The sequence below is a fragment of the Solanum lycopersicum genome, chromosome 7, assembly GCF_036512215.1.
Source record: "Solanum lycopersicum chromosome 7, SLM_r2.1".
Taxonomy (NCBI): Eukaryota; Viridiplantae; Streptophyta; class Magnoliopsida; order Solanales; family Solanaceae; genus Solanum; species Solanum lycopersicum.
Genome location: NC_090806.1, coordinates 67,263,520 through 67,287,390, shown reverse-complemented (window position 1 = coordinate 67,287,390; position 23,871 = coordinate 67,263,520). Strand labels below are relative to the sequence as shown.

The 23,871-nt window shown below is 30.3% G+C and overlaps 3 protein-coding genes across 11 annotated transcripts; all 3 read right to left on the bottom strand.

The window, feature by feature from the left end:
• Window positions 1-316: 316 nt before the first annotated feature.
• Window positions 317-7,269, bottom strand: LOC101251701 (cytochrome P450 CYP72A219-like). The gene is made up of 5 exons (XM_069287150.1): window positions 6,894-7,269; window positions 3,390-3,607; window positions 2,673-2,920; window positions 1,672-2,050; window positions 317-893 (listed from the first exon to the last, which is right to left on the bottom strand). The coding sequence occupies exons 1-5, from the start codon at window positions 7,156-7,158 to the stop codon at window positions 468-470; spliced, it is 1,536 nt and encodes a 511-aa protein (XP_069143251.1). The 5' UTR covers window positions 7,159-7,269; the 3' UTR covers window positions 317-467.
• Window positions 7,270-13,441: 6,172 nt separating this feature from the next.
• Window positions 13,442-17,423, bottom strand: LOC101253302 (large ribosomal subunit protein eL20z). Of its 2 annotated transcripts, XM_004244261.5 has the most exons (5): window positions 16,803-17,423; window positions 15,969-16,034; window positions 14,535-14,607; window positions 13,946-14,063; window positions 13,442-13,678 (listed from the first exon to the last, which is right to left on the bottom strand). In XM_004244261.5, exons 1-5 carry the CDS (start codon window positions 17,068-17,070, stop codon window positions 13,616-13,618), a joined length of 588 nt encoding a protein of 195 aa, XP_004244309.2. In that variant the 5' UTR covers window positions 17,071-17,423; the 3' UTR covers window positions 13,442-13,615. The 2 variants fall into 2 exon arrangements, with proteins under 2 accessions (XP_004244309.2, XP_069143250.1); XM_069287149.1 differs by lacking the exon at window positions 15,969-16,034 and having other exon boundaries at window positions 16,803-17,286.
• A 737-nt stretch (window positions 17,424-18,160) lies between these two features.
• Window positions 18,161-23,701, bottom strand: LOC101254405 (persulfide dioxygenase ETHE1 homolog, mitochondrial). Of its 8 annotated transcripts, none has more exons than XM_004244265.4 (9): window positions 23,062-23,701; window positions 21,393-21,521; window positions 21,159-21,266; window positions 19,895-20,029; window positions 19,185-19,226; window positions 19,013-19,072; window positions 18,877-18,930; window positions 18,545-18,569; window positions 18,161-18,464 (listed from the first exon to the last, which is right to left on the bottom strand). In XM_004244265.4, exons 1-9 carry the CDS (start codon window positions 23,269-23,271, stop codon window positions 18,373-18,375), a joined length of 855 nt encoding a protein of 284 aa, XP_004244313.2. In that variant the 5' UTR covers window positions 23,272-23,701; the 3' UTR covers window positions 18,161-18,372. The 8 variants fall into 8 exon arrangements, with proteins under 8 accessions (XP_004244313.2, XP_010324413.2, XP_010324411.2 ...); XM_010326111.4 differs by having other exon boundaries at window positions 18,877-18,925; window positions 23,062-23,571; XM_010326109.3 differs by having other exon boundaries at window positions 18,877-18,920; window positions 23,062-23,571.
• Window positions 23,702-23,871: the final 170 nt, after the last annotated feature.

The following is a 23,871-nucleotide window of genomic DNA, read 5'->3' as shown; positions in this document are numbered from 1 at the left end:
GAGTTAAAATTCTTGCTTCTAATCACGTAGGAAAGGTAATTTGCACAGCGTGCAGAGTTGAAATTCTTGCTTCTAATCACGCAAGAAAGGTAATCCGCACATCTCTTGCTTTCGCTGGCAAATAGTTTTGAATTTAAGACCTCCCAATGTGAAAATCCTCAAGTCCAAATCACTGCGCCAGCCTTTTTCGATTGATTTATTTCAATATTTCTAATGTTTTTGAGTAATAATGTCGATTTAAACTCACTCCAAAACAAAAAGCAGTTATACTAGCACTAAAAATTCTTCAAAAAGAAAATTAAATTTAAAAGCTCAGTTGTAAATAACATGTCAAAGTCTATAATATAAACAACCTTACAGTAATGCAAACATGACTCATAATAACAAATCCAGAACAATATATGTTTAAATTCTTCAAAATAAGTAAAGAAAATTGATCCATTTATGAAGAATCCGAAGAGTATTGTCTATAACTTATTCAAGATCAAGTGAGCACCACATTGAGGTTGAAGTGTGACAACATAAGTAGGTGCATGAGTATAAGATGGAGAAAGTTCAAATGCAAAACGTTGAAGGATCATAGCTAAGGCAATTTTAGTTTCCATCATAGCAAAATTATGGCCAATGCAAATACGAGGACCCCAACTAAAAGGCAAAAAACAAAGTCTATCCTTCGTTGCCTTTGCAATTCCTTGAGAGAATCTGTCTGGCTTGAATTCTTTAACATCATCACCCCATAATTCTTCATTATGATGAATAAATATTGTTGGTATCATTAAAATAACCTCAGATGGAATATTCATATTTCCTAGCTTTGTTTCTTGATTTGCTTTTCTTAGGAAATATGGTGCTGGTGGATATAGCCTTAGTACCTCATTCAAAATCATAGTAACCTGTTTATATTAATATAATACAAACAATTGAGGCAAATGTTAGATTCTAAATAGTACATGTTCAAATTTGGCTATTAACTTTTTGTTTGTTATTTGTTTTAATTTATGTTACACTTTTAATCGGTCTAATAAAAATGACACATTTGTAAGTTCCTGACAAAAAGTTTATAAAGATATACTTTCTATTTAAAAATTCATTAATCTAAGCATAGTTTTGAATTTTTTCATATTTGTGCACAGTTAAACTAAATAACACACATAAATCTCGATCTTACTTATTCTTCAACCACTCTTAACCCATAAAGAGATATTCATTTCGAATTGATTGTCGTATGTTTTTTTTTTAGTCTATTTTTTAAAAAGACGATCTTTTATTCTTTTTTGAAAACTCTTTAATTTCAATTTGGAAAAATCTTTTTGGCAAAAAAATTTGGCCAGAATGTTATTTTACCTTTTAAAACATTTTTACCTTTTTGATTTTAATATCTTTTAATTAAAAAATGGAAAAAGAAATCAGTATATTTCAAAGTAAAAAAAATTATAGTTTTTTTAAATTTCTGGCCAATTTTTTTTTGGCTATTTAGTACTTCTCTTTTAATTTTTCATATGATATGTTTAATACCTCGAGATTAAAAAGTACTTTAATATATTTGATATATCTTTAAACATAAAATTCACAAGTATTCCTTACTTTTTGAACTCTATGTCAAGTTAAAATCGGACAAACAAATCGAAACGAACAAGAGTAATAGAGCATGTGAAAGGTTGTTTTACTCACAATTTTGAGACGCTTTAACCCTTCAAAATCTGGTTTATTGTTGTGGAAGACTTGTTGAACTTCTTCTCTAGCTCTAGTTTGCCAATTTTGGTGCACACTTAATAAAACCATAGTCCAAACTAATAAATTTGAAGAGGTCTCTTGGCCAGCAAAATAAAAAAGTTTGCATTCTTCTATTACTTCATCAGTTGTCATACCAAATTTGGTCCCATTTTGTTGAATTTCATTCACATTGGACTTTAATAAAATCCCCAACAAATCCTCTTGAGTTTCTCCCAAATTCATGGATCTTTCTCTTTTGTTGACAATTTTCCTTAAAGTATCTTTGAGTTCATTGTCAATGCCTTTCATTCTTCTATTTCTTCTTGTTGGTAAAAACCTGTTGAAATTATCACAATAGCTTATATAATACTGACAATCAGGTCATTTAAAATATAACTATATGTAATATTGAGATACTTATTATAATAGATTAATTATTGTTTTACAAGGGTTATGGTGGAGCGGTAAGCTTAACCAGAGTGCTTTGCCCCAATGAGACTTTTCGACATAAATCCGAACTGAATCGGGCTCCCATGTGGATATCAAAGGAAAAAGAAAATCTTTTAGGCTAACTAAGTCTATACACACAAGTATTAGATAACTCTATTCAATAGCACTTAAATAGACATGATGAAATTAAATCACCAAGCACTTTTGTTTCAACTGGGATTTAAACGCAAGACCATTAAGTCATACCTTAGTATATACGTACAAGAGTTTAAGCTATATACATATATCGTTTATAGATATAAAGATACTTAATACTACCAGATCACCGTTGCCTATATTTCATATAATAAACAATATATCTTACTTTCGAGATTATTAATCGTAGACTTACTAGTAGATATTTTCCGAGTGACATGATAGGGTGATAGAACTGGTAATTAACATGCATATAATTATTATTAGTATGAAAATTATTTACACCATTAATATAATATAAACTAATTTTTTACCTCCATCCTGGAATATAAACAGATTGGAAAGCTTGACGTGTGAGTTCAGCTAATTCTTTTTGAAGATGAAATATTTTTATCCCTTCTTGATAACTACTTCCAAATGCTGTTCTTGAAATCACATCACTTGTTAAATCTTCAAAATATGGATGTACATCTAATTCACATGATTTATTTTTATTGCAAATTAGAATTTCCCACTTGTTCATCATATCCTCACAACTTTTGTGCATTGCTGGCACCATATACTGTACAATTTTCAAGAGGAAAAAAAAATGTTATAAGATTTATTCCAATCGAAAAAACGTACCATACAGACAAATTCAAAATTTAAATCAGTAAATACACAGTAATTGTTAGTGAAGTGTACATTTGATTGAAACATACTATAAAGATAGATTTAAAATTTAAATCAATAAATACGTAGTAAATGTTAGAAAAGTGTGTAGTTTAATTTTAAAATAGTTAATTGTATTATATTACTTTATATATTATAACTTTTTTCTAAAGCACTATTTAAGGATGATCTAAAGTAGTTGTATTTCTCATCATTCTTCCTCTATAATTTACTACATTATTTATCCACTAACTCATTATCACATGTTCTTATTAATTTATTACTCTATTACCATGTTATTTATTCAATGAAAGAAGAGAATTACTTATTTATTTTAATTTTACTTGAATTTTGACCAACAACTAATACTCCTTATGTACCTTCAACTTCTCGGTATAGAATGCCGTGTTAAGAATTTTTCTGTGCTTGGCCCATTTCTGATCCTCATAACTTGAGATGCCACTCACAAGAAGTTGTACCAATGGAGTTGGTTTTGGTTTTTTGAAAATGTTGTTGTTCATTACTATGTCCCTTATTAATTCTGGTTCCATTATGAAAATTCTAGGCTCTGGACCTATCCATATGAAGCAATTATTTCCTGCGATAACAAAGTCAGAATTTTCATTAAAAAAATTTAAAATGATCCACTTTAATCATTATTATTGCTGATTAATTAATGAATAAACATAATTCTACCAATTGATTCTTTTTTCTTAAAGGTTGACAATTCAATATTAGATTACAAATTGGCTATGATAAAATAATGTAGAGAGCTAATTATAATCACATGAGAGGAACATTTGGATGCAAAATATGTAATTCAATTTGCTATTCATAACAATAATGAGTAGAAAAGAGCCTCTTACACCCTAAATTTGGTGATGACATCTTCTCCATAATAATATTTTTATTTTTTAGATTCAACTTATAAGTATCTTAATTAATTTATAAGATATCTATCTTCTATCAACACATATATCACCGAAAGAAATCACCCACTAATATTTTATTGTCACTATAGAAGATTAAATCTGAGAACTTATATATCTTATCACCACTCGTTGATCACTACATTATACAATATTAAGTCAAAGTATGCCTTTATTACATATAGTTGTTATATAGGAGTAATAACTACTTTCTCTTTCTTCTAGTTTACAAATATATTTTAGTCCCTTATTTCTTCATTTTAATTTTTTTAAAAATAAAATAATTTTGAGTGTGTGCATCTTGTGCATGCATGGTACTTCCAAAGGTTCAATCTACTTTTGGTATTCTTTTTTATGAGGATAAAATTTAAGTAATTCTACTTTGCAAATAACAAGTCAAATAAAACTATATTAATTAATGAAATATATTTTAATGTCAGTACATAAAACTTAAATTCAAAGTTTAAGAAAAACATAAGCCATATATTTTACGGATCTTAATAAACAAAGAAATAAGCAAAGACACCTGTAAACTCGAATAATCTTATGACATAAGTCAAAAAACGATCCTGAATTTGAATCCTAACTTTTTAAAAAACACAAATAAAATGGACCACAAACAAAGATGGTTGATGATTGGATGTATTTATAGGACCACGTATATATAAAAATTAAAAGATCTCATTTCCTACCGGGAAACACGCATAAATAACAATTATATATTCCATTTATATATTTTTTTTAAAAAAAATTAAATTGATAATAAGCTATACTCCCACAAGTTCCCTATTTTCATTACACAACTATTTAATTCTTCCTCTAATTTATACTATCACCATTTTTAATTGTCGTACTTTTCTTTTTAAAAAAAATTAAATTATAAAATTTTTGATTAACATTCTATGGTATATTTTTAATTTTGATATGCAAAATATTGGAATTTATAGTACATTTTGTATAGTTTTTGAATATTTAAATTGTTTATTTAAAATATCGAATTAATGTAATCTAAATTAACTTTAAATATTAGTCAAATTGATTTTCAAAAAATGCTATATGACAAATAAAAATGAACGGAGGGAGTACATGTTTATTTTTCTCCCCACAAATAAAAATTAGGAAAGCTTTCACATATAGCCACTTAAAAATAATTAATTACTCTCTATAGTTGTAGTTTGACAATTACAATTTATAGCTACATGTTATTTGGAGGAGAGAGGCGAGCGAGACTGGGAGAGAGGCAAGAGAGAGGGGGAAAAGAGTGGGAGAAGGTGAATTGTATATGTAGATTGGTTAGATAATTGTATATTATACATATGTAATTGTATATATGGAAAGAGAGATTGGGAGAGGGAGGTGAGAGGCGAGCGAGACTGGGAGAGAGAGGAGAGAGGCGAGCGAGATCGAGAGAGGCAATTGAGAGAGGGCAGAGAGTGAGAGAGAGGTGAATTATATATGTATATAATTGTATATAACAATATATTATACATATACATTTATATAAATGGCAAGGAGATTAAGAGAGGGAGGAGAGAGGCGAGCGAGATTGAGAGAGGAAAGAGAGAGGCGAGCGAGAGAGAGCGGCGATGGTAGAGAGGTGAATTGTATATGTATATAGGCTAAAAAATTATATATTATACATATTTATTTGTATATCCTGGCGAATTATACATATACAAACATGACTAATTATACAAACTCAAAGTCAGTCCACGTAATTAATGTATAATGTTAGTCGCGAGTGGTATATAGCATAATATAGCTACGATGAGTAATTAAATAGTCTAAATTTACTTATCCGCATAATTTTTCCTAAAAATTATTATCACTATTACATATCTACGCACATAGGGCTCCATGAACCCTAGACCTCTAGTTAAGGAAAAACAGTTATTTTGAATTACATCTTTTCATGGTAGAATAAGCTACTAATTAGTATAACATGGGGTATAAAAGAATAAATGATAGTAAGTCATAGCATAAATTGAAAATAAAAGAGTATAATTGTTGTTTTTCTTATTAATGCTAATTAAAAAAGAAAATAAATATTATAGAATTTATATAATGTAGATCTTAAACTTGAAGGAAAGAAAATATTCTGCAATTATATTTCTAGAATATTTTAGAGTAGAAAGAAAATAAATATTCTGCAACTAATATAGATCTCTAAATATACTTTACAACAAGTTGGTCCTTTGTTCTTTTTTTCTCTTCATTTTAAAAATATAACTAGCTTCATATTTGATATACTTTTTTTTTTTTTTTTGCATATTAACACAACCATATCTAGAGCTTAATGAAAGCACACAGATTGATATCATTTTACATGCTCAAGTTGGTACTTGTAAGAATCACCTCTTCACCTTAATTATTGCATACATCTCATTTGAAAAAAAAAGTTATTTTTTTCTTCATATACCTGATTTTCACTTTCTTATTTTCTAAATTAAAGGATTTATACAAGTACTCTAATATATGCATGAGAATGTAAATAAAGATTTTTACCCCCTCTCAGCCTAGTATAACTTGTTACACATGTTATTATACTAGGTTAGTTACAGTTAGTTACAATTTTCATCAGGTGATCAATTAATGCTATCAAGAGATTTACATATAACTAGTTATGTAGTCCAGTAGTCAATGAATTAAGTTGAGAATTATGAAATTTCACGATTATATTCTAGATGATTTGTTTTTATCTGTTCAAATGTTGATGAACAAAGTTACTTAATATGGTGATGCGTACATTTGTTGGTGGGAGATAACAAGGCATTGTTGGTAAGAGATAGTGAGGTGCCCAAAAAATTAATTAAGATGCCTGTAAGGTGCCAAAAATTTAATTAAGATGCGTGTAAACTAATTCGAACACCAGCATAATCACATATAATCCCATAGGAAATATGTAAATCTAGGCAAAGAGGAAAAACTCAAGGAAAAAATAAAGGTGGATCTTACCATACTTATTGAGAGTATAATGATAGAAAGGGAGGACTCTAGTGAGAATGTCATCAGTGAGTTTCATTGGTTTAAGTTTTGCTTGTTTAGTCAACTTAGCCATCTCCTTTGTGTCTCCATATAATGTTCTATAAGGATGTCCATTCAATCCTTGTTTCCTAAAGCACTTCTCTATTTTTCTTGGTCTAATCCACACCCAATTCACCATTCTCCACATCCATATCATGGTCACTAACAAAGCTGAAAAACAGATTAGTACAACCATTTTTCTTATGAAGAGAAATGGAGAGGGAAAAGGTTACTAATTGAGAAGGAGAGGATGAGTTTATGTGCCATTTATAAGCCATGTTATATAGAGAAATCGTTGGACGTATAAACAAAGTTTCATATTGATATTTAAAAAGAAATAGAAGCTACATATAAGATGAGCTTTATTTTTGTTTAAGTTTTTTGAAATTATAATTTGTACATACTCAAAAATTTCTTACTAGAAATTCAAAGTTAGAAGCAAACCATGTTAAGAGTGTTTTTAGACTATTTTTTAGGGCCGTATCTAGGGTAATTTCGTAGGTTCACGTGAACCCCTACCCCCTCCGAGATTCTATGTAAGTCTTACATTATTATTTTTTTTTAAAAAAAAAATGTTAATATAGATGTATGAATTAACCCACACTCAAAGTATCATATAATGCGATGTAAATTGAGTGTACCTCTCTACGTAGGACGTGAAATTGAATCTTATATATATCTTCTTCTTTTTTTTCTAAAATCAAGCAACACATTCCTTAATGGTTATTGATAACACTTTTGACCTTTTAATTGATATATATTTTTTTATTTGTTTTTAGCCTTTCAAAATTTTCAAGTCAGTCTTTTAAAAGAAAGTTAGCAATGTAATCTTTTATATAATTAAACCAAATATTATATTAAAACCAGTAGTATTGAATGATATAACATATAATCAATCATGATTTATATATATATATATATATATATATATATATATGCTATTTGAATAAATAAAAGTTAATTTGGACCTATAAAATTAAAAAAATTAACAGTTTTGATGTTAAAAAAAATATAAAGATCAAATTGATTCAATTTATTTCTTAAATTCACCATTTCGTAATAGTGTATCCATCTTTTTAAAATCTTAAATATTCCTTTGATGACTATTTTAATCAATAAACCGGTGTTAAAGCTAAAACAACAAGTAACATGTGTATAAGGAAGGAGGAGGCAATTTAATTAGTGTTTGGCATGAAAATATTTTGTCTCAATATAGATATATTTTTTATATTTATTTTTTAGTATTTGCTAAGTAAGCAAAAAAATAGATAAATTAATATTCCAAAAGTATTTATGTACAATCTAGCAAATACTATGTGAGCGGAATGGGGTGGGGGTGAGAGTGAGGGTTCAGAAGTGCGATAGTTAAATGGTGAGTGAGAAGAAGACAATAATAAAACTTAAATTGTCATTTATAAAATTTATTTTTCAATGTTAATTATATTAAGGACGAGTTTGTTTTCTTAGAGAATATATTTTAAATACCTAATTGTGTAGGTATTAGCTAGCTAGCTAGCTAGCCTTGTTTTATTACTAGCTTGCACTGTAGTGATTCTGGGAATCTCTTTCACTCTATGGACCACTAATTATAATGTTTAGTAAAATTAAATGATTTATATAATTGTAGATAGCTATAAATTAAAATTAGTAGTTATTAAGTACTAGGTAAGAGTGATTAATCCTAATCTTCTTTAGTAGTACTATCTTAATCTTAACCCTTCTAATTACATTTTGCATCTCTACTATTATAATAATGGTTCATCAATCTCATTTTATGTAACGATATTTGATTAGACATTAATTTTATTTTAAATAAAAATCTTAAAATAAACTGTTCGATCTATCGACATTTAAATCAGTAGTACTAAATCATGTAAATACTTTTGTTTAAAAATATGTATTTTAATTTTATATTAAGCAAAAAATGAGCCTGATAAGATTAAACAATTCAATGATATAGAAATATAACAATCTTTTCGAGACAGTAAAATATGTGGGAGCTTAGTACCACAAATCCACAATATTGTATATAGTAGTAGTACTAGTAGTTTTACATCGCACTGCTTTATTTTTGTAGCTTAGTTACTTTTTTTCAAATATCTTTTTGTACTTAAATTTAATAATTCTTCATTAATCCTGTTTTTTCAATCAACTATATACTAATTATAATTTGTTTGGTTGTCTTTCAATTAAGACTTCAAGTTGATGAGTTTAAGCTTCTTTTTTTTAATCATCACATTACAAATTGCAAATCTTCCACATGCTTTTAATTAATTTATTCTTGAATTTTTTTCTCTATTAGTTTAGATCTGCTGGTTGTTGAGAGGCATTACAAATGATTTAATAATTATTTTAATAAGTTGACTTGTTATGAATTAAATCTCGTTGCGTACACTGCATTATTTATGTTATCGTTAAATATACTATCAAATCATTTAAAAGATAATTATATGTATAATTTATTGCGCTATTTAAAATAAGTCAAAATATGTGACTTGTTACACCTTACAAAATCATCCAATGAGGAGAAATGGACTATTGAAAAATAGAAAGGTCAGTTTTACAATAAGAATGTGATCCCCTTATCACTTTTATTAGGTTGACTTTCTTTTATATGGGTTCACCATGTGGTCTCTTGTGACATTTATATGTCTTTTCCACGGATGAGCTGTCTCTTTAATATTATATGTGTAATCTTTATTTTTTTAGATAATTTTTCAAGTTCAATTACGTTTAAATGTTATGAATGTTTTTACATGGTATTATATTAGAATTTATCTCAATTTTTATTTATGATGTTTAACCCTCATATTTAATTGTTCACGTATCAGATGTTCAGTCTTAAGTATGAGAGGTGTATAAAGAGTCCGACACATCGACACTTAAGGAATCAGATGGATGATATCTTAAATATCATCTCGGTAACTTCTTGCACTCACTTTTGAGGTTGAGTTGTGTTCGTACCTTGAGATGGTATCAGAGCCAAACTAATTCCAAATTTTATTTTTGATATTGAATCTCTATATTAATTTGTTCACGCATCATATATCCTACTCCGCACCTAAGAAGTTTGTGAAGAATCTTGCGTTGGGTGATTTTTAATATGACATTGACAACCCTAACATATTTGAACTAATTTTAGAGATTGAATTACACTTAAAAGCGATACATTTTAAAATTTTAGTTTGACCCCTTGATCTTGAAAAAAATATACTAAACTTCAAAATGTATATATAAAAAAAAAGCTCTTCGCTAAATTCTTTCATTTTTTTCAATCACAAGTTCAATATATGTAAGTAGGATTCGATTTCTCTCCATTTTCCCCAAGTTCTAGTTTAGATTGAAGACACATGTCATAATTTTGAATTAATGGTTGAGATCTAATTTATTAAAATAAAGTCCTAACAATAATTATTTACTTTCATATATATACATCAAGAAGGAGTAATAATGCAAAAATAAATATTTTGACCAAATTTAAATAAACTTCTTTTCATTTTCAATACTTCATGAAAAAATAAACCAAACAACAATTTATAATTACGCTAAAAAAAAGGAAGACAAATTTAGATATCTCTTTAATCTTGTCGTTTCTTCATTTTAAAGAATATATGAATACATAACATATATTATTTCCATCTCTATGTAGAAGTTTGTCACCTTTTGATTATAATGGAATATTGTTACACACATTGATTTCTTTTAATTTTGACCACAATATAAAGACAAATGGAAATTAAAGCAAAGAAAAAAGGGATTCCTTTTTTCATTTTATAAAGATATAGGATATTATTCTTTACCTAAATTTTAACGTTTAGCATCCTATTCCTAAAAAAAAAAAATATATTATTACCATCACAATTATTATTTTACAGCTAATACAATTTTATTTGGAATATGCTTTCACTTAATTATCATCATGTTATGCCTATAACCTATAGGTTGGGGACCATTAATTCGTATATAATTTTTCTACACCTAATATAATAAAATTTTATCTATATCTAGAGTCTAGAAATTATGGTTTTATATCTTTTTGTTGAACAAAGGTTTGAAATAACACAAATGTGATAGGCTATTCTAGGGGGTTATTAGCTGGACCATGCATTAAACAATGTGGAATAGCACTCCCACAATAACACTTTTCGATTTTCCAGAGTCGAATTGATTAATCTTTAAATTAAATTAGATTGTACAATGTTAGAAAACTATATGAAAAGTATTATAAATTGTAATTCTTATCGAATTAATATGATGATTGAAATGCAATTTAAAAATATTAACCAGAGTTTACATAATTTGATTCTCGAAAAATAAAAATTATCGATGAGAGTGATATAATATAAGGTGAGGCGATCGATAATATGTATTCCTTTATTTATATGATTTTAGAACACCACTTTGATGTTTCTTTTTGGGTTCTAGATATATGTGTTTTTTAAGGATTCATCCTAGTATTGGAACTATAGAAAGAATCAAAAGTTATGTCCACTGTCTAGGTATCTTCTAACACATTCAATGAAGTTGTATAACATGCATGCAGTAATTAAATATTACTCCTACGATCAGAGACAGATCTAGGTAGGGTCTATAAGTTTAAATGAATTCACTAATTTTTTTTATATTTATATTAAAAAAATAAATAAATATATTTACGAACCTCCCAATAAAACTAATTGACAATATAATAATAAAAAAAGGACGGTGAAAATACTTTTCGCACTACAGGTTTGGGTTCAAACTTCTTTGTAAAAGCGAAAAACATATTTGCAATCATTTTCCCCAAAAACTCCTAATGCCTTGCGTGAGACATTCATCATGATATTTCATATATGCACTCAAGGGTCATTTGCACTTTAATTTAAATTTGATCCAATTTAACTTTTTCATAAAATATAGTTTTCATATTATAATATTTTACGAGTTATATTCGAGCAGGGCCTCAGTTTCTTAAGAGTTTGTATTCTACTAGGCCTACATTTGCTTCTACTAGGCCTAAAATCTTATTAATTTGTACTAATACTAACTAGTTAGTTTTCCTTCATGTTGGAGAATGGATAGTATCTAATACTCTTTCCATTTTATTTTATGTGAGATAGTTTGACTTGATACAAAGTTTAAAAAATAAAAAACGTCCAAAATGAATAATTAAAATTAAATTTTGTGAAGTTATATATCATTTCATCAAAAGTAAAAATAGACATTTAATAGTCAAATTATTATTTGATATAGAAATGTGTTATAATTTTTGGGACTTACTAAAAAAGAAAGTTAGTCACATAAATTGGGATGAGAGAGTAACAAAGGTAAAATAGACACAAAATGATAAATTATCTCTGATTTTACTAAATTGGACAAGTAAAGTTGTACAACTACATACTTTCAGGAGTATTGGACAAGTAAAGATTAGAGCTGACAAAATGGGTTGACCCAATTCAGCTCAACCCAATCCAATCCTAACGTGGTAGAAAGTTAAAAGGGTTGAGATGGACTGACCCTTTTAATAATGTATAATTTACGTAAATTTCATAGTGTAAGGAGTAAAATATATTAATCCCTTAAAATTTGTATCTTCCGAATACATTAAAGAATATTTTGGATACATTATAACATAAATCGGATACATTAAAAACTAGTTCGGATACATTATAAAATAAATCGGATATATAATATGTAGCTCAAATACATCAAATACTGGTTCAAATACATTATACGTAATTCAGATACATTAAATAGATTAGAAGAGAAATAAGAAATTTTAGAGGTATTTAGAAATAGAAGGGGATATTGAAAATAAGATAAACATAAAATGTGTATTTCAGTATTTTTTCTTTTAATTAAAGAACCTATAAAACAACAATCCAATCCAGCCCTAAGATGGTCAAGGGTTGGGACGGATTGACCCTTCAACCAAAAAATGTACAATATTACTCTCTTAGAAAGAACATCTAAGAGTATCGATGTTGACGTCTATGAACACGACATCAATACGTACAAATTTTCATTTATGAATCATACACTTCGGTGAATACTTACAACAATACATTTATGAATCACACACTTTGGTGAATGCTTATAAAAACACATTTACGAATCACACTTTGGTCAACATAAGATTTAGAGGGAAAATGTCGATCATTCTACCATTCCTCCCACAAAAAAACTAGCTAGTTCAAAGGACTTGATTTATTATTATTATTATTATTATTATTATTTTAAATATTCATAGCCCACATGCTAGTCTTAGAGGCTTGCTCTGGTTGAGCTTACGAGGCTAGCAGATCAAATAAAGTTAGGTTAAAAAGTCTCATTCCTAAAATAGGCCAAAAAGATTAGGCCAAATCCTACTTAAGTAAAAAATTGAGTTGGATCGACCTAGCGAGTCAAGCCCATTTTGATAAGAGTAAAGATGGACGTTGAGAGTTAGAAACTTTTGTGCCATGTTTAAAGGAGTCACTCTTATAAGTCATAACCAAATCTTAAAGACAAAACAAGAAAAGTTTTGAATTATTTCTGATTAATACAGGAAGCACATATAATTATTTATTTAATTATAACATGTAACTTTTGTTTTACAGAAATGTTCTGGATAAAATGTGCATTAATCAAGCAAACTAGCTAGAACACGAATACTCCACAGAAGTTGATCACCATTATGCTGTTAATAATATCCATGTCAACCCAAATACGATATTACCAATTACAGCGAGAACAGCCTGCAACATGCAACAGAGTTTGACGGAGCCATTAAGCTACGAAGAACATACACAATAAGAGTTGTATATCGCGTTACATCTAGAAATAGTTCATCATATTAGACGTGACAGGTCATTAATGATATGTCTATCGCGCTATACTAGTTGAGTGCCATTTCATTAACAAAATTCTTATGTCAATCTCGAATCAAATGTGAAAACACACTTAGTTTTTCGTTCTCATGCAGTTGAGAACATCACACAAAAAGAACGAAAGAGATCACTTACAGCAATGGTGCATGCAACGAATCCTGATTTCTCTCGATGATCAATTGATCTGTTGCAAAGCGGGATAAATGCAGCAACATACCAAGGGAAGCCAGCAAGAAAGAAACCAATAATGAACCTTCAAAAAGTAAAACCCCAAATTACTTCATTGTATCAAGACATCCTTTACATTCATAAGATCAAACTGCAGGACTAAATGTGCCATATATAGAGGGTACTACTGTACTAGTGGCGGAGACAATATTTTCACCAAGGGTTTCATCATCAATAATATTTATATATACATAAAAAAAAAATAATTTGCTTCCGCCTTCAGCCTCTCTGTCTTAGTTTGTTTTGCTGATGAATGATGGGATTCAAGTTCGATGTTGACAAGTGAGGCTATAAAGAAAATAGACGAAAAACACAACATGATACATGTTCTGTATCCAAAAAAATAATAATCACAGAATGAGTGGAAAAGAGATCATGTCATAGACTAAAAACTAGTGTTACCAAAAACGAATTTTGTTGAACCTTAACATGTGGTCAATGGACTTGGGACGTGATGGCATTAGTCTACGCGTGTAAAGGAAAATAAGGAACTTACAAGAACCAGCCAAGACCAATACCGAAAGGAAGGCGGGGCTCTGTTACCGGTCTCCTCTCATCAATCACATAACCTAAAATACCAAGAAATATGACAATAAATTTAAAACTGCGAACAGTTCTATAAAACGAATAACAGTTTATGACCCAAATGACAGAGCTCAGTGAACATCCAAGCAGATCAAATACAATCCCGAAAACTAAACCTCTTTACATGTTGCACTGCACACAGTTCATCAGTAACATTTTTACTAACTGAAGATAACAAAATTAACAGTAACATCGGGAGGCAATTGCACATAGTTATTCAGAGGCGTATATAATGTAGAAACAGCTTCAACATAACCAACATTTTATGTAAGTGAAAAAATCACTTAAGTTTTAACAAATACTAAAATCTCATCCATAAATGATAAGTTGCATTGCATACAAAGGAGACAATGTAAAGTTTGAACCGATCAAGATTAGACCCTTGATCCACCATTGTATTTACTAAATATGGAAGACAGAAAACAAATGTAAGCAAAGAATCCACAAACGTGAAACAGTATAAAAAGAATGTCCCTAATCTTATCCAGTAGAATTCTGAAAATATGCAAGTCATATAACAAATCAATTATCTTGCAACCAAATCTGGGAAAGACAGCTTACTGTTTTATATAGTTACCGACATATTCAAATGAATGTCACAAAAGACAAAAGTTTCAACACAATTCAATGGGATGTTGCATAAGACGCAACTTTTCAATAATTCAACTGAATGTTGCAAAGAGACAAGCTTTGCAACATAATTAACAAGAATGTTGCAAAAGGCACAAACTTTTTGACACAATTGTTCTGAATGTTACAAAAGACACAAACTTTTCAAAACAATTCAACTGAATGTTGCAAAAGACACAAACTTCTTGACATAATTCAACTGAATGTTAAAAAAGACAAAAACTGTGCAACACAAATCAACTGAATGTTGTAAAAGACACAAACTTTCAACACAATATAACTGGATGTTGCAAAGACTCTAAACTTTTCATCACAATTCTACTGAGTGTTGCAAAAGACACGAACTTTTCAACATAATTTAACTGAATGATACAAAAGACAAACTTTTCGACATAACTCAACTGAATGATGCAAAAGGCACAAACTTTTCAACATAATTCAACTGAATATTGCAAAAGACACAAACTTTTTACCATAACTTAACTTAATATTGCAAAAACACAAATTTCTTACCATAACTCAACTTAATATTGCAAAAAACACAAACTTCTCACCATAACTCAACTTAATATTGCAAAAGACACAAACTTCTAAATACAAATCAACTAAATATTGCAAAAGGCACAAACTTTTCAGCCAAAATCAAATAATTGAATCATTTTAAGAAAATTAATCAATCCAGAATGAATTCTGAGATGAGAACAAAAGGGGTTACCTGGAACGGACTGATAGCCACGAGCATAGTATTCAGAAGGTTCAAGTACTGCTCCAGGTGGAGGAACTGGCAGAGGAATACCGTGAGGAGGTGGTTGACAAGATACAAACTTTTCAACACAATACAACTGGATGTTGCAAAAGACACAAAACTTTCCAACACAAATCTACTGAATGTTGCAAAAGACACAAACTTCTCAACATAATTCAACTGAATGATATAAAAGAGTAAGACACAAACTTCTCAACCTAATTCAAGTGAATGTTGCAAAAAGACGCAAACTTTTCACCATAACAACTTAATATTGCAAAAAGAACACCAACATTTCACCATAACACAACTTAATATTGCAAGAGACACAAAAAATGAGTTGAACGCCCATTACCCCCCGTAATTGACCCCTAAGCTCGGGGAATCGGAAACTATTGCATCTTTTCTAAAACAGCACTGTCCCTTGATTTCCACAATAATGTTTGCTTATGAAACCTTTTTTCACTTAGTTCTGGTCTCTTTCCGATTGCATTACAAAGGGGAACAAAAAGAAAAGCCCTAAGATGAGTCATCGAATTTCTTAGCCTGGAGAAAACTATCAGATAGCAAGCCAATGAGCTAATGATGACTAGCATTTTCTGGATGCCCTATAAATCAGTCTGTTCCAGGTAACCCCTGTGGTGTTAGATCAGAAAGGTGACCACATCCAGTTCCGATTTTCAACTAAATATTGCAAAAAGCCGCAAACTTTTCACCCAAAATCAAATAAGTTGAATCATTTCAAGAAAATTAATCAATCTAGCTATACATAATGAATTCTTAAATGAGAACAAAATGGGTTACCTGGAACAGAATGATAGCCACGAGCATAGTATTCAGAAGGTTCAAGTACTGATCCAGGTGGAGGAACTGGCAGAGGAAAACCAATTACTGGTTGAGGAGGTGGTTGAAAAGTACCATATTCAGCTACTTCTGGTGGTGCTGTTGGTAGCCATGGTGGGGGTGGTTGGGTCTTCTCTTGGTGATGATGGTGGTGTCCATAGTAGTGGTGGTGGTGGTCATAGTGGTGGCCATGGTGGTGATAATGACTGTCCTTGCCTCCTTCACTCATAATTGAAATTTGGAGTTATCAACTAAAAATAGTTGAAATTTTTGTTACACAAGAAGCAAAAAGCCAAGCAAATGACTTCCCTGTCGCACGTATTATTTATCTATCTTTAAATTCAAAATCACAAGATCCCCACTCCCTCATAAATCAAAATTAGATAAATAAATTGAATAGAATAAATATAATATTTGCTTCTTCACTTTCTTGTTTGACTAGTTCACTCTTACTAAATTATTCGAATCTTCAACAATTATTTCGATAATTAAATTTTACTTTTTTTAAATAATTTCTCATTACCCTGAATGATTGTGTTAGCCCCTAAGATATTTTACATGCATACATGGTTTAACAAGTACTTTTAAAATCTCAAAATTACAATATCTTTTAAATTAAATATATTTAAGTTTATAACTCATTATATTTAAATTTTGAACTTATCATAGATAATAAGGGAGGTTATGTTTTGAACTATTTTGAAGTATTAGTTGGATGTAAGTCACATACTATAGTATAATAATCATAGAAGATGGTGTTTTGATCATAGTTTTCAGTTGTCAAGTCCATAACACTACTAATTAAGGAATTATAATAACTGAAAAATGAAATAAGAGTTGGATATTTTCTAATTTCCTGTTCTCATCTTTTACTCATTTTATAATTATATAATTTCAATTTGTCCTTATTTATTTCTCACCTAATTATTGATACTTCGTTGTCAAGACTTATATTCTCTTTCTACAATTATTTCAGTTTTAGCATAGAACATGGGAACACTAGGACCTGTTGTTTTTTTGTCCTCCAAAGTTTCCTTGACTTAGTGCAGCTGCAGTCAATGATAAGCAACAACGGTAGCGAGTAATACTTCTTCATCTTTAATTTGAGGTCTCGTGCTCGAGTTCCCCTAGATATTGAATCGCCATTAGGAAGAACTTTGCCTGCCCAAAATGTGGGACTACCTGGCACAAATCCGCTAAGGTTGTAATTTTTCTTCTTTTTTATATGAACAAAATCTCGTTGCACTGTTCTATACAGTAGAACACTCGGGCATAAACTTGGATCTGAATTGCTACTATAATTCAGAAAATGCAGCAACTGATAAATTTCACTTCTATTATTCCCATCTCAGAAATCTCAGAAATCAAGTTACATACATATATTCAAGATTCTTATCAGTTAAAACTACATAGCTTCTTGAAACAATATCTTATTCAACTTCTCCAGCTAAACATTATTTTGTTAACTTTCGCTTCAAATCGTGTATACCTTGCTTCCCATTTACATTCGTAGTGACCATGAAAGAAGAATTTAGCAAGCTTCTGATTTTGTCTCTTGTAATCCACAAACCATGTTAGCTGGAACTGCGACGTCCATCATTTTTGGATATGACAAATTCAAATCTGTTATAGAAGATGCTATCATCAGCAAGTAATGAGAAAATTACAAAAGAAAAGAAATACAAAGAGGTAGAATGGCTTACTCTGCATGATGTTTTTGAATGTTTCCTGTAAAGAATGTTTCAGAAAAACATGAGTACTTAAACTAATTTCAAAAAGAGAACTGAAATGATTGTAGAAAGAGGTCTTCATATGACAGCCTAAATTTGAACAACAAATAAGCAAAAAATCAAAATAACACTATCAAAATGTGCTTTCGTCAATTACTGTTCGGCAAACACAAGGAACTTTTTCGTTTCAGAGTTTTCAACTAAAGTAGGCTGTTGATTCAGCAAGTGTTTCTATTTCTTAACTACATAGACTAAATTTAGCCTAATCTTGAAACTTAGGTAAAAACTTCTTGCCAGAAAAGTACCTTATCTTTTGATAGGCGTGGATTGTATAGCATCTCCTCTCCCACTGAGCTGACCTAAAAATAAAACATATACACTTGTAAACAAGCAACTGAGACATGCAAATTAATAGTAAACAACTAATGGATGTATCCTTACGGTGAACCCTTTGTAGTCATGAGCAGGATATAATAATGTGTCTTTAGGCAATGTGAAAATCTGTTCTCACAAAAAGATGATGAATCAGAAAGAATAGAAGGAACATTCGGCATCATAGTATGCTGTTTTTTCTCTTTCATGTTAAAAATGGGTAACAGTTTTATGTCCTTGCCTGTGAATGAACTGAATCATACAATTTGTCTGAACTTCCACCCTGTTCATATAGTAAGAGAAGTATTGTTATTATAAGACAGAATTTTCATATCCCAATATCCATCCCTAAACCCAAACAAATAAAGTCATTCCTTGATAAACAATACGAGAAGCAAAATAAAAAAAGCTGATGCATCAAGACTAAATACTGTTCACAATACCTACGACCCAATCCCTGGAAAACTTCATATTGTTTGGTCAAATAAATTTTACTCTCAGAATGTACAAGGAGAATTATTTTTAAAGAAGGATAGAAGATAAGAGAGTGTGGACCATAGTCAATTGGAAAGAGAAAATTTGTCACCTGATATAATCTGTTCTCGATTCAGTATCATGTATGGATGGCATCCAAAATAAGGATGCTACTAGCGTGGATTGTAGCTTTATTTGTCCCACCATCTCAGGTAGGGATATTATCAAGACCAAATATGATGTTTTCAACAATGACATTTGACATTATCCTATCATTTTCTAGTTTAATCCCCTCAGTTACTTAAAGAATAGTCTTATCTATGTAATCACATTGTTTAGCTAATGTTAGCTAGAAAAGCAATCTTAAGAGTTTACCAGAGAAATAAATGAGTGTATGCATTATCAAACTTCTCCCTTTAGTCAAAGATCCACTATAAGTCAGCAAATTGCATGGCATATTGCATAGAGAGGATGTACCTGAAAGTCTGTCCTTCCACATCCACGTATCAAAAGGGCATCACCAGTAAAGGCCATCCTTGGTTGAGGTTGATTGGGTCCATCTCCCGTGACATAGGTAACACATCCAAGTGTATGACCAGGAGTTGCACGAACCTGCAATGGAAGCACTATTACATTAGAAAACGGCTCAAAGATCATGCACTACAGCCTAGTTTAGTTGATTTTTCAGGCTCATTCATCTAATACAATTCTATTTGGTTCAATATGACTGGCATGGAAACGGGGAAAAAACAATGTTGTAAGTGTCAAGAGAGGTAGAAAATGACAGTTATAGAATGGTTCTAAGCCGAGGTAAACTAGAAAAAACTGCAGTTCAGAGAAAGTTTTGAGGAAATGTATTAATCATTTAATTGTGTTATTGAAGTCTTTATTGAGATGACATGTCACTAAGCCATACATTTCAGTGACTGAAGACCAAACAGGATTCAACTAATAAGATCATAAATATTTCTCTCAAAGAAATTTGTACGACGAGTTGAAAATTGAAATTGGGCATCTTAATTATTTCAAAGATGAAACTAAATGAAAGTTAAACAAATTAAATTTGCCATAATGCTCAAATACCATGTTACCCTAATGATGTTAAACATAGATCTTCTTGTCACAGAACCAAGAATTTAAAGAACTAATGCTTATCAAGAAAACTGACTAACCCAATTAAGGGCCTGCCAAGTAATTACAAGAAAAAAAAAATCAAGCTCATTCTATTTCTAATTGTGATAACAACTAGGCCATGCCCAAAATAACGAAGAGCATTCAAACAACCTCATCTTATCTCAAAACAAAATCACATGTTCTCCATGATTATTGATGAATAGACCACAATAAGCAAAGGTAAAATGACACTGAATTTGCAAGTTGTTTAAGAACCGTTAGGCACAGCCCCATAAATGTTTTGTAGTACATACAAATGTTCAGACATTTAGAACATGGTTATTTTCCTAACGCTGAACTAACTTTTCCTTGCAAAGGAAATACTATAGAACCGTAATCATTGACATAATTTTCAAGAACCGTTAGGCACAACCCCATAAATGTTTTTTGTAGTACATATAAATGTTCAGACATTTGGAACATGGTTCAAACATATAGAACAAGGTGATATTCCTAACGTTGAACTAACTTTTCCTTGCAAAGGAAATACTATAGAGCCTCGACATAATTTTCTACCACTAAAGCTATATGGAAAAATCTAAAGTTAAAAAACTTCAGATGTCTATACCTCCAGAAAAATATCACCAAAGTAGATCTTATCACCAGGTTCAACAAAAATATCAGCTTTTGCATTGCTTGCTTTTGATATGATTGATTTCACACCAGGGAACTTTGTCTGCGAGATTGAAAATTATAGTGAACCTTTATAAAATCAGCAGGAGAAACGGAAAAGCAGTATCAAGCAAATTATCATTTACAAATAAACTAATTAGTTACCAAATTTAAGAAGTTTAAGCCCAACCTTGATCAAGCCAGAACCAGTGATATGATCAGCATGTACATGTGTGTTTATAGCATATATAAGCTTCAAACCCAGCTCCTTAACAAGTGCAAGATCACGATCCGCTGTTTTGTCCACTGGGTCAATCAGCTGCAGTTGGATTACTTTCATGTGTCAACTTTAAATCACAGTGTCTAACATAAAGCAATAGCAGATAATGAGAGGTGTTTAAAAATAATTGAACTAAATCAATATTAGTTCCTTCAATTTACAAGACATATATATGCAATGTGAATTAAAACTTCAACTTACAGTTAGTGATGAATAATATAATCATAGACACGATGCAGCATAATGAATTATGTGCTACAGTTTACCTGATGTTCACCCTAAAACATTGACAAAGACTATAAATAAGCTGCACTAACTTCACTATCTCCTTGTTTGACTTTTCAATCCCTTATTGTCTGGATTTAAATTCCATTCCACATGCTCCTAGTTGATCAGAAAACACTATCCAAAAATATAGTTGCTACGACTGATGTACCAGAGTTGAGGTTTAATAATTGCACATTTAGTTAGACACCCCTTTCTTCTACTAGTGTTTCGTGGGCTTTGGCTAGTAAGTACATTGGTATTGCATTAACAGAGTATCTTCAAAGAATTATCGATTTGAAAAGGATGGGAAATGTAAATTGTTTAGTCTGCTAGCATCACCCACTTTAATCAATTGAGAAGTTCAAAGCCTTCTTCACAGAGATTCTTTTTTCTTTTTAGCAGAATAATGCTCGTCTTCTTTCTATATGTCCTTCAGACCGAAAAGCTACACAACAAATTTATTCTGCTAAAACACCTCTCAATGATAAACTCGTGAGGTTTCAACTGTTGATCTAGTTATCCATAGGAAACAACAACATTCCCAGTGTTAACTGTTATCTCACAAGTGGGGGGGTCTGGGGAGGGTAGGTTGTACGCAATACTTACCCTACCTTTTTGCAGTAGAGAAGTAGTTATCCACAGGAAACATGATATAAGTTAAAGTTAGAGATTTCACCTTGGTATAAGTTCTTTAACTAAGTCCTATCCTTTCCGTTACCATCTTCATGTATTTCTTTTTCCTTTTTTCTTATAATTAAGGGACTTTATCACCAATACGAGTTATGTACATCAAACAACTCAAAACTGTATCTGGACCGGTGACCCCAACAATAGTTAGCAACTGAATGACCTGACATCATAATAAACTTAAACTTAACTACAGACTACAGGTAAAACTTCAGTTTCTCCACTCCCTGTGTACTTGTATAAGAACATCATCACCTATTTTCCATTTACAATACCCCAGTGTCCTTTCACTTCAGAGAAGTACCAAAAAGCTACAAACTTTTTCATAATATTAGTATTAATTATTCACTGATGTATTTACATTACACAGTTTGACTTTTGATACGCTTTACTTAAGCCAAGCTTTATCAAAAACAACCCTTTTCTATCAGCCTTCTTGAAGTAGGGTAACCCAACCCAAGTTTGGGATTACACTGGATATGTTGCAGTTGTTGAAACCTAAACTCATAAAAGCATGACAGAAATTTCTTTATCTAATTACAACCTCATAACCCCAAATTGCTAACACACCAAAATCAAAATCAAAGCAAATGAACAAAATATACAAAGGGGTAAATAAATTTACCAAAGCGGGCTTTTGGGGATGCGAAGCATCAGCAAGAAGGTAAGTATAGGTAGATGATTCCTTCTCAAAGAGCTGACGGAAAACAAGTTTAGGGCTATTTTGAGCAGAAGACGAAGTCGTAGAATACGAACCCATTTGAGCACGAATGGGAGAATTGTGGGGTTTGAACGATTGAATAAAAGGGGCTTCGAACCATCGGAATCTCAGCATGATCTTATCTTTACTGTCGATTATCTCTATAAAATGTTCCCGTATTTTACAAGAAGAGTGACGTCAATGGAAAGTAACTTTCCAACTGGCGATGGTTTTCACAGTGTACAGTGCCTCTCTCTCTCATTGGCCTCCATTGTCACCAAGCTTAAACCTTAAAATAAATCTGAAATTCAATTAATTTGGAATCTACATCTAAATCAGGCCTAATTTAAATTCGTGTACAAAAATAATTCTTACTTCGTTTCAAAAAGAATTATCAATAAAAAATTAATTTTATAATTTCAAAATAAAAATATATCAATTTTTTTTTTAATATTATGTTTCAATAACGAATATATAATGTTTAAACGAGCAACACAAAAAATATTACTTGAGGTAAAAATTGTAGCCAATTAAGAAGAGACGTGGGTGGAATGGGGACTCTAATCTCCAATTAATCAACGTATTTAATTTAATTCACTACTACTTTATGAATGTATCAATATTGTTAAGACAAAAGATTAGGTGGGATGTAAATCTCCAACAGTTTCATGATATTATTATATATAATATATAATAAAAAATTACAACAGTATTAATTATTAATATATACTAATA

What these genes read in the sequence shown, in the direction of transcription:
- LOC101251701 (XM_069287150.1), bottom strand. Translation starts at nt 7,158, where the DNA reads ATGGTTGTACTAATCTGTTTTTCAGCTTTGTTAGTGACCATGATATGG. An exon ending in TCTATACCGAGAAGTTGAAG is followed by an intron (nt 2,921 to 3,389) that starts GTACATAAGGAG and finishes AAAATTGTACAG; the next exon opens with TATATGGTGCCAGCAATGCA. An exon ending in GTTTATATTCCAGGATGGAG is followed by an intron (nt 2,051 to 2,672) that starts GTAAAAAATTAG and finishes TAATTTCAACAG; the next exon opens with GTTTTTACCAACAAGAAGAA.
- LOC101254405 (XM_004244265.4), bottom strand. Translation starts at nt 23,271, where the DNA reads ATGCTGAGATTCCGATGGTTCGAAGCCCCTTTTATTCAATCGTTCAAA. An exon ending in TTGGTGATATTTTTCTGGAG is followed by an intron (nt 20,030 to 21,158) that starts GTATAGACATCT and finishes CTTCCATTGCAG; the next exon opens with GTTCGTGCAACTCCTGGTCA. An exon ending in CACGCCTATCAAAAGATAAG is followed by an intron (nt 18,570 to 18,876) that starts GTACTTTTCTGG and finishes CATTCTTTACAG; the next exon opens with GAAACATTCAAAAACATCAT.
- LOC101253302 (XM_004244261.5), bottom strand. Translation starts at nt 17,070, where the DNA reads ATGAGTGAAGGAGGCAAGGACAGTCATTATCACCACCATGGCCACCAC. An exon ending in TGGCTATCAGTCCGTTCCAG is followed by an intron (nt 14,608 to 15,968) that starts GTAACCCCTTTT and finishes TTGGTATTTTAG; the next exon opens with GTTATGTGATTGATGAGAGG. An exon ending in TCGTTGCATGCACCATTGCT is followed by an intron (nt 13,679 to 13,945) that starts GTAAGTGATCTC and finishes TGCATGTTGCAG; the next exon opens with GCTGTTCTCGCTGTAATTGG.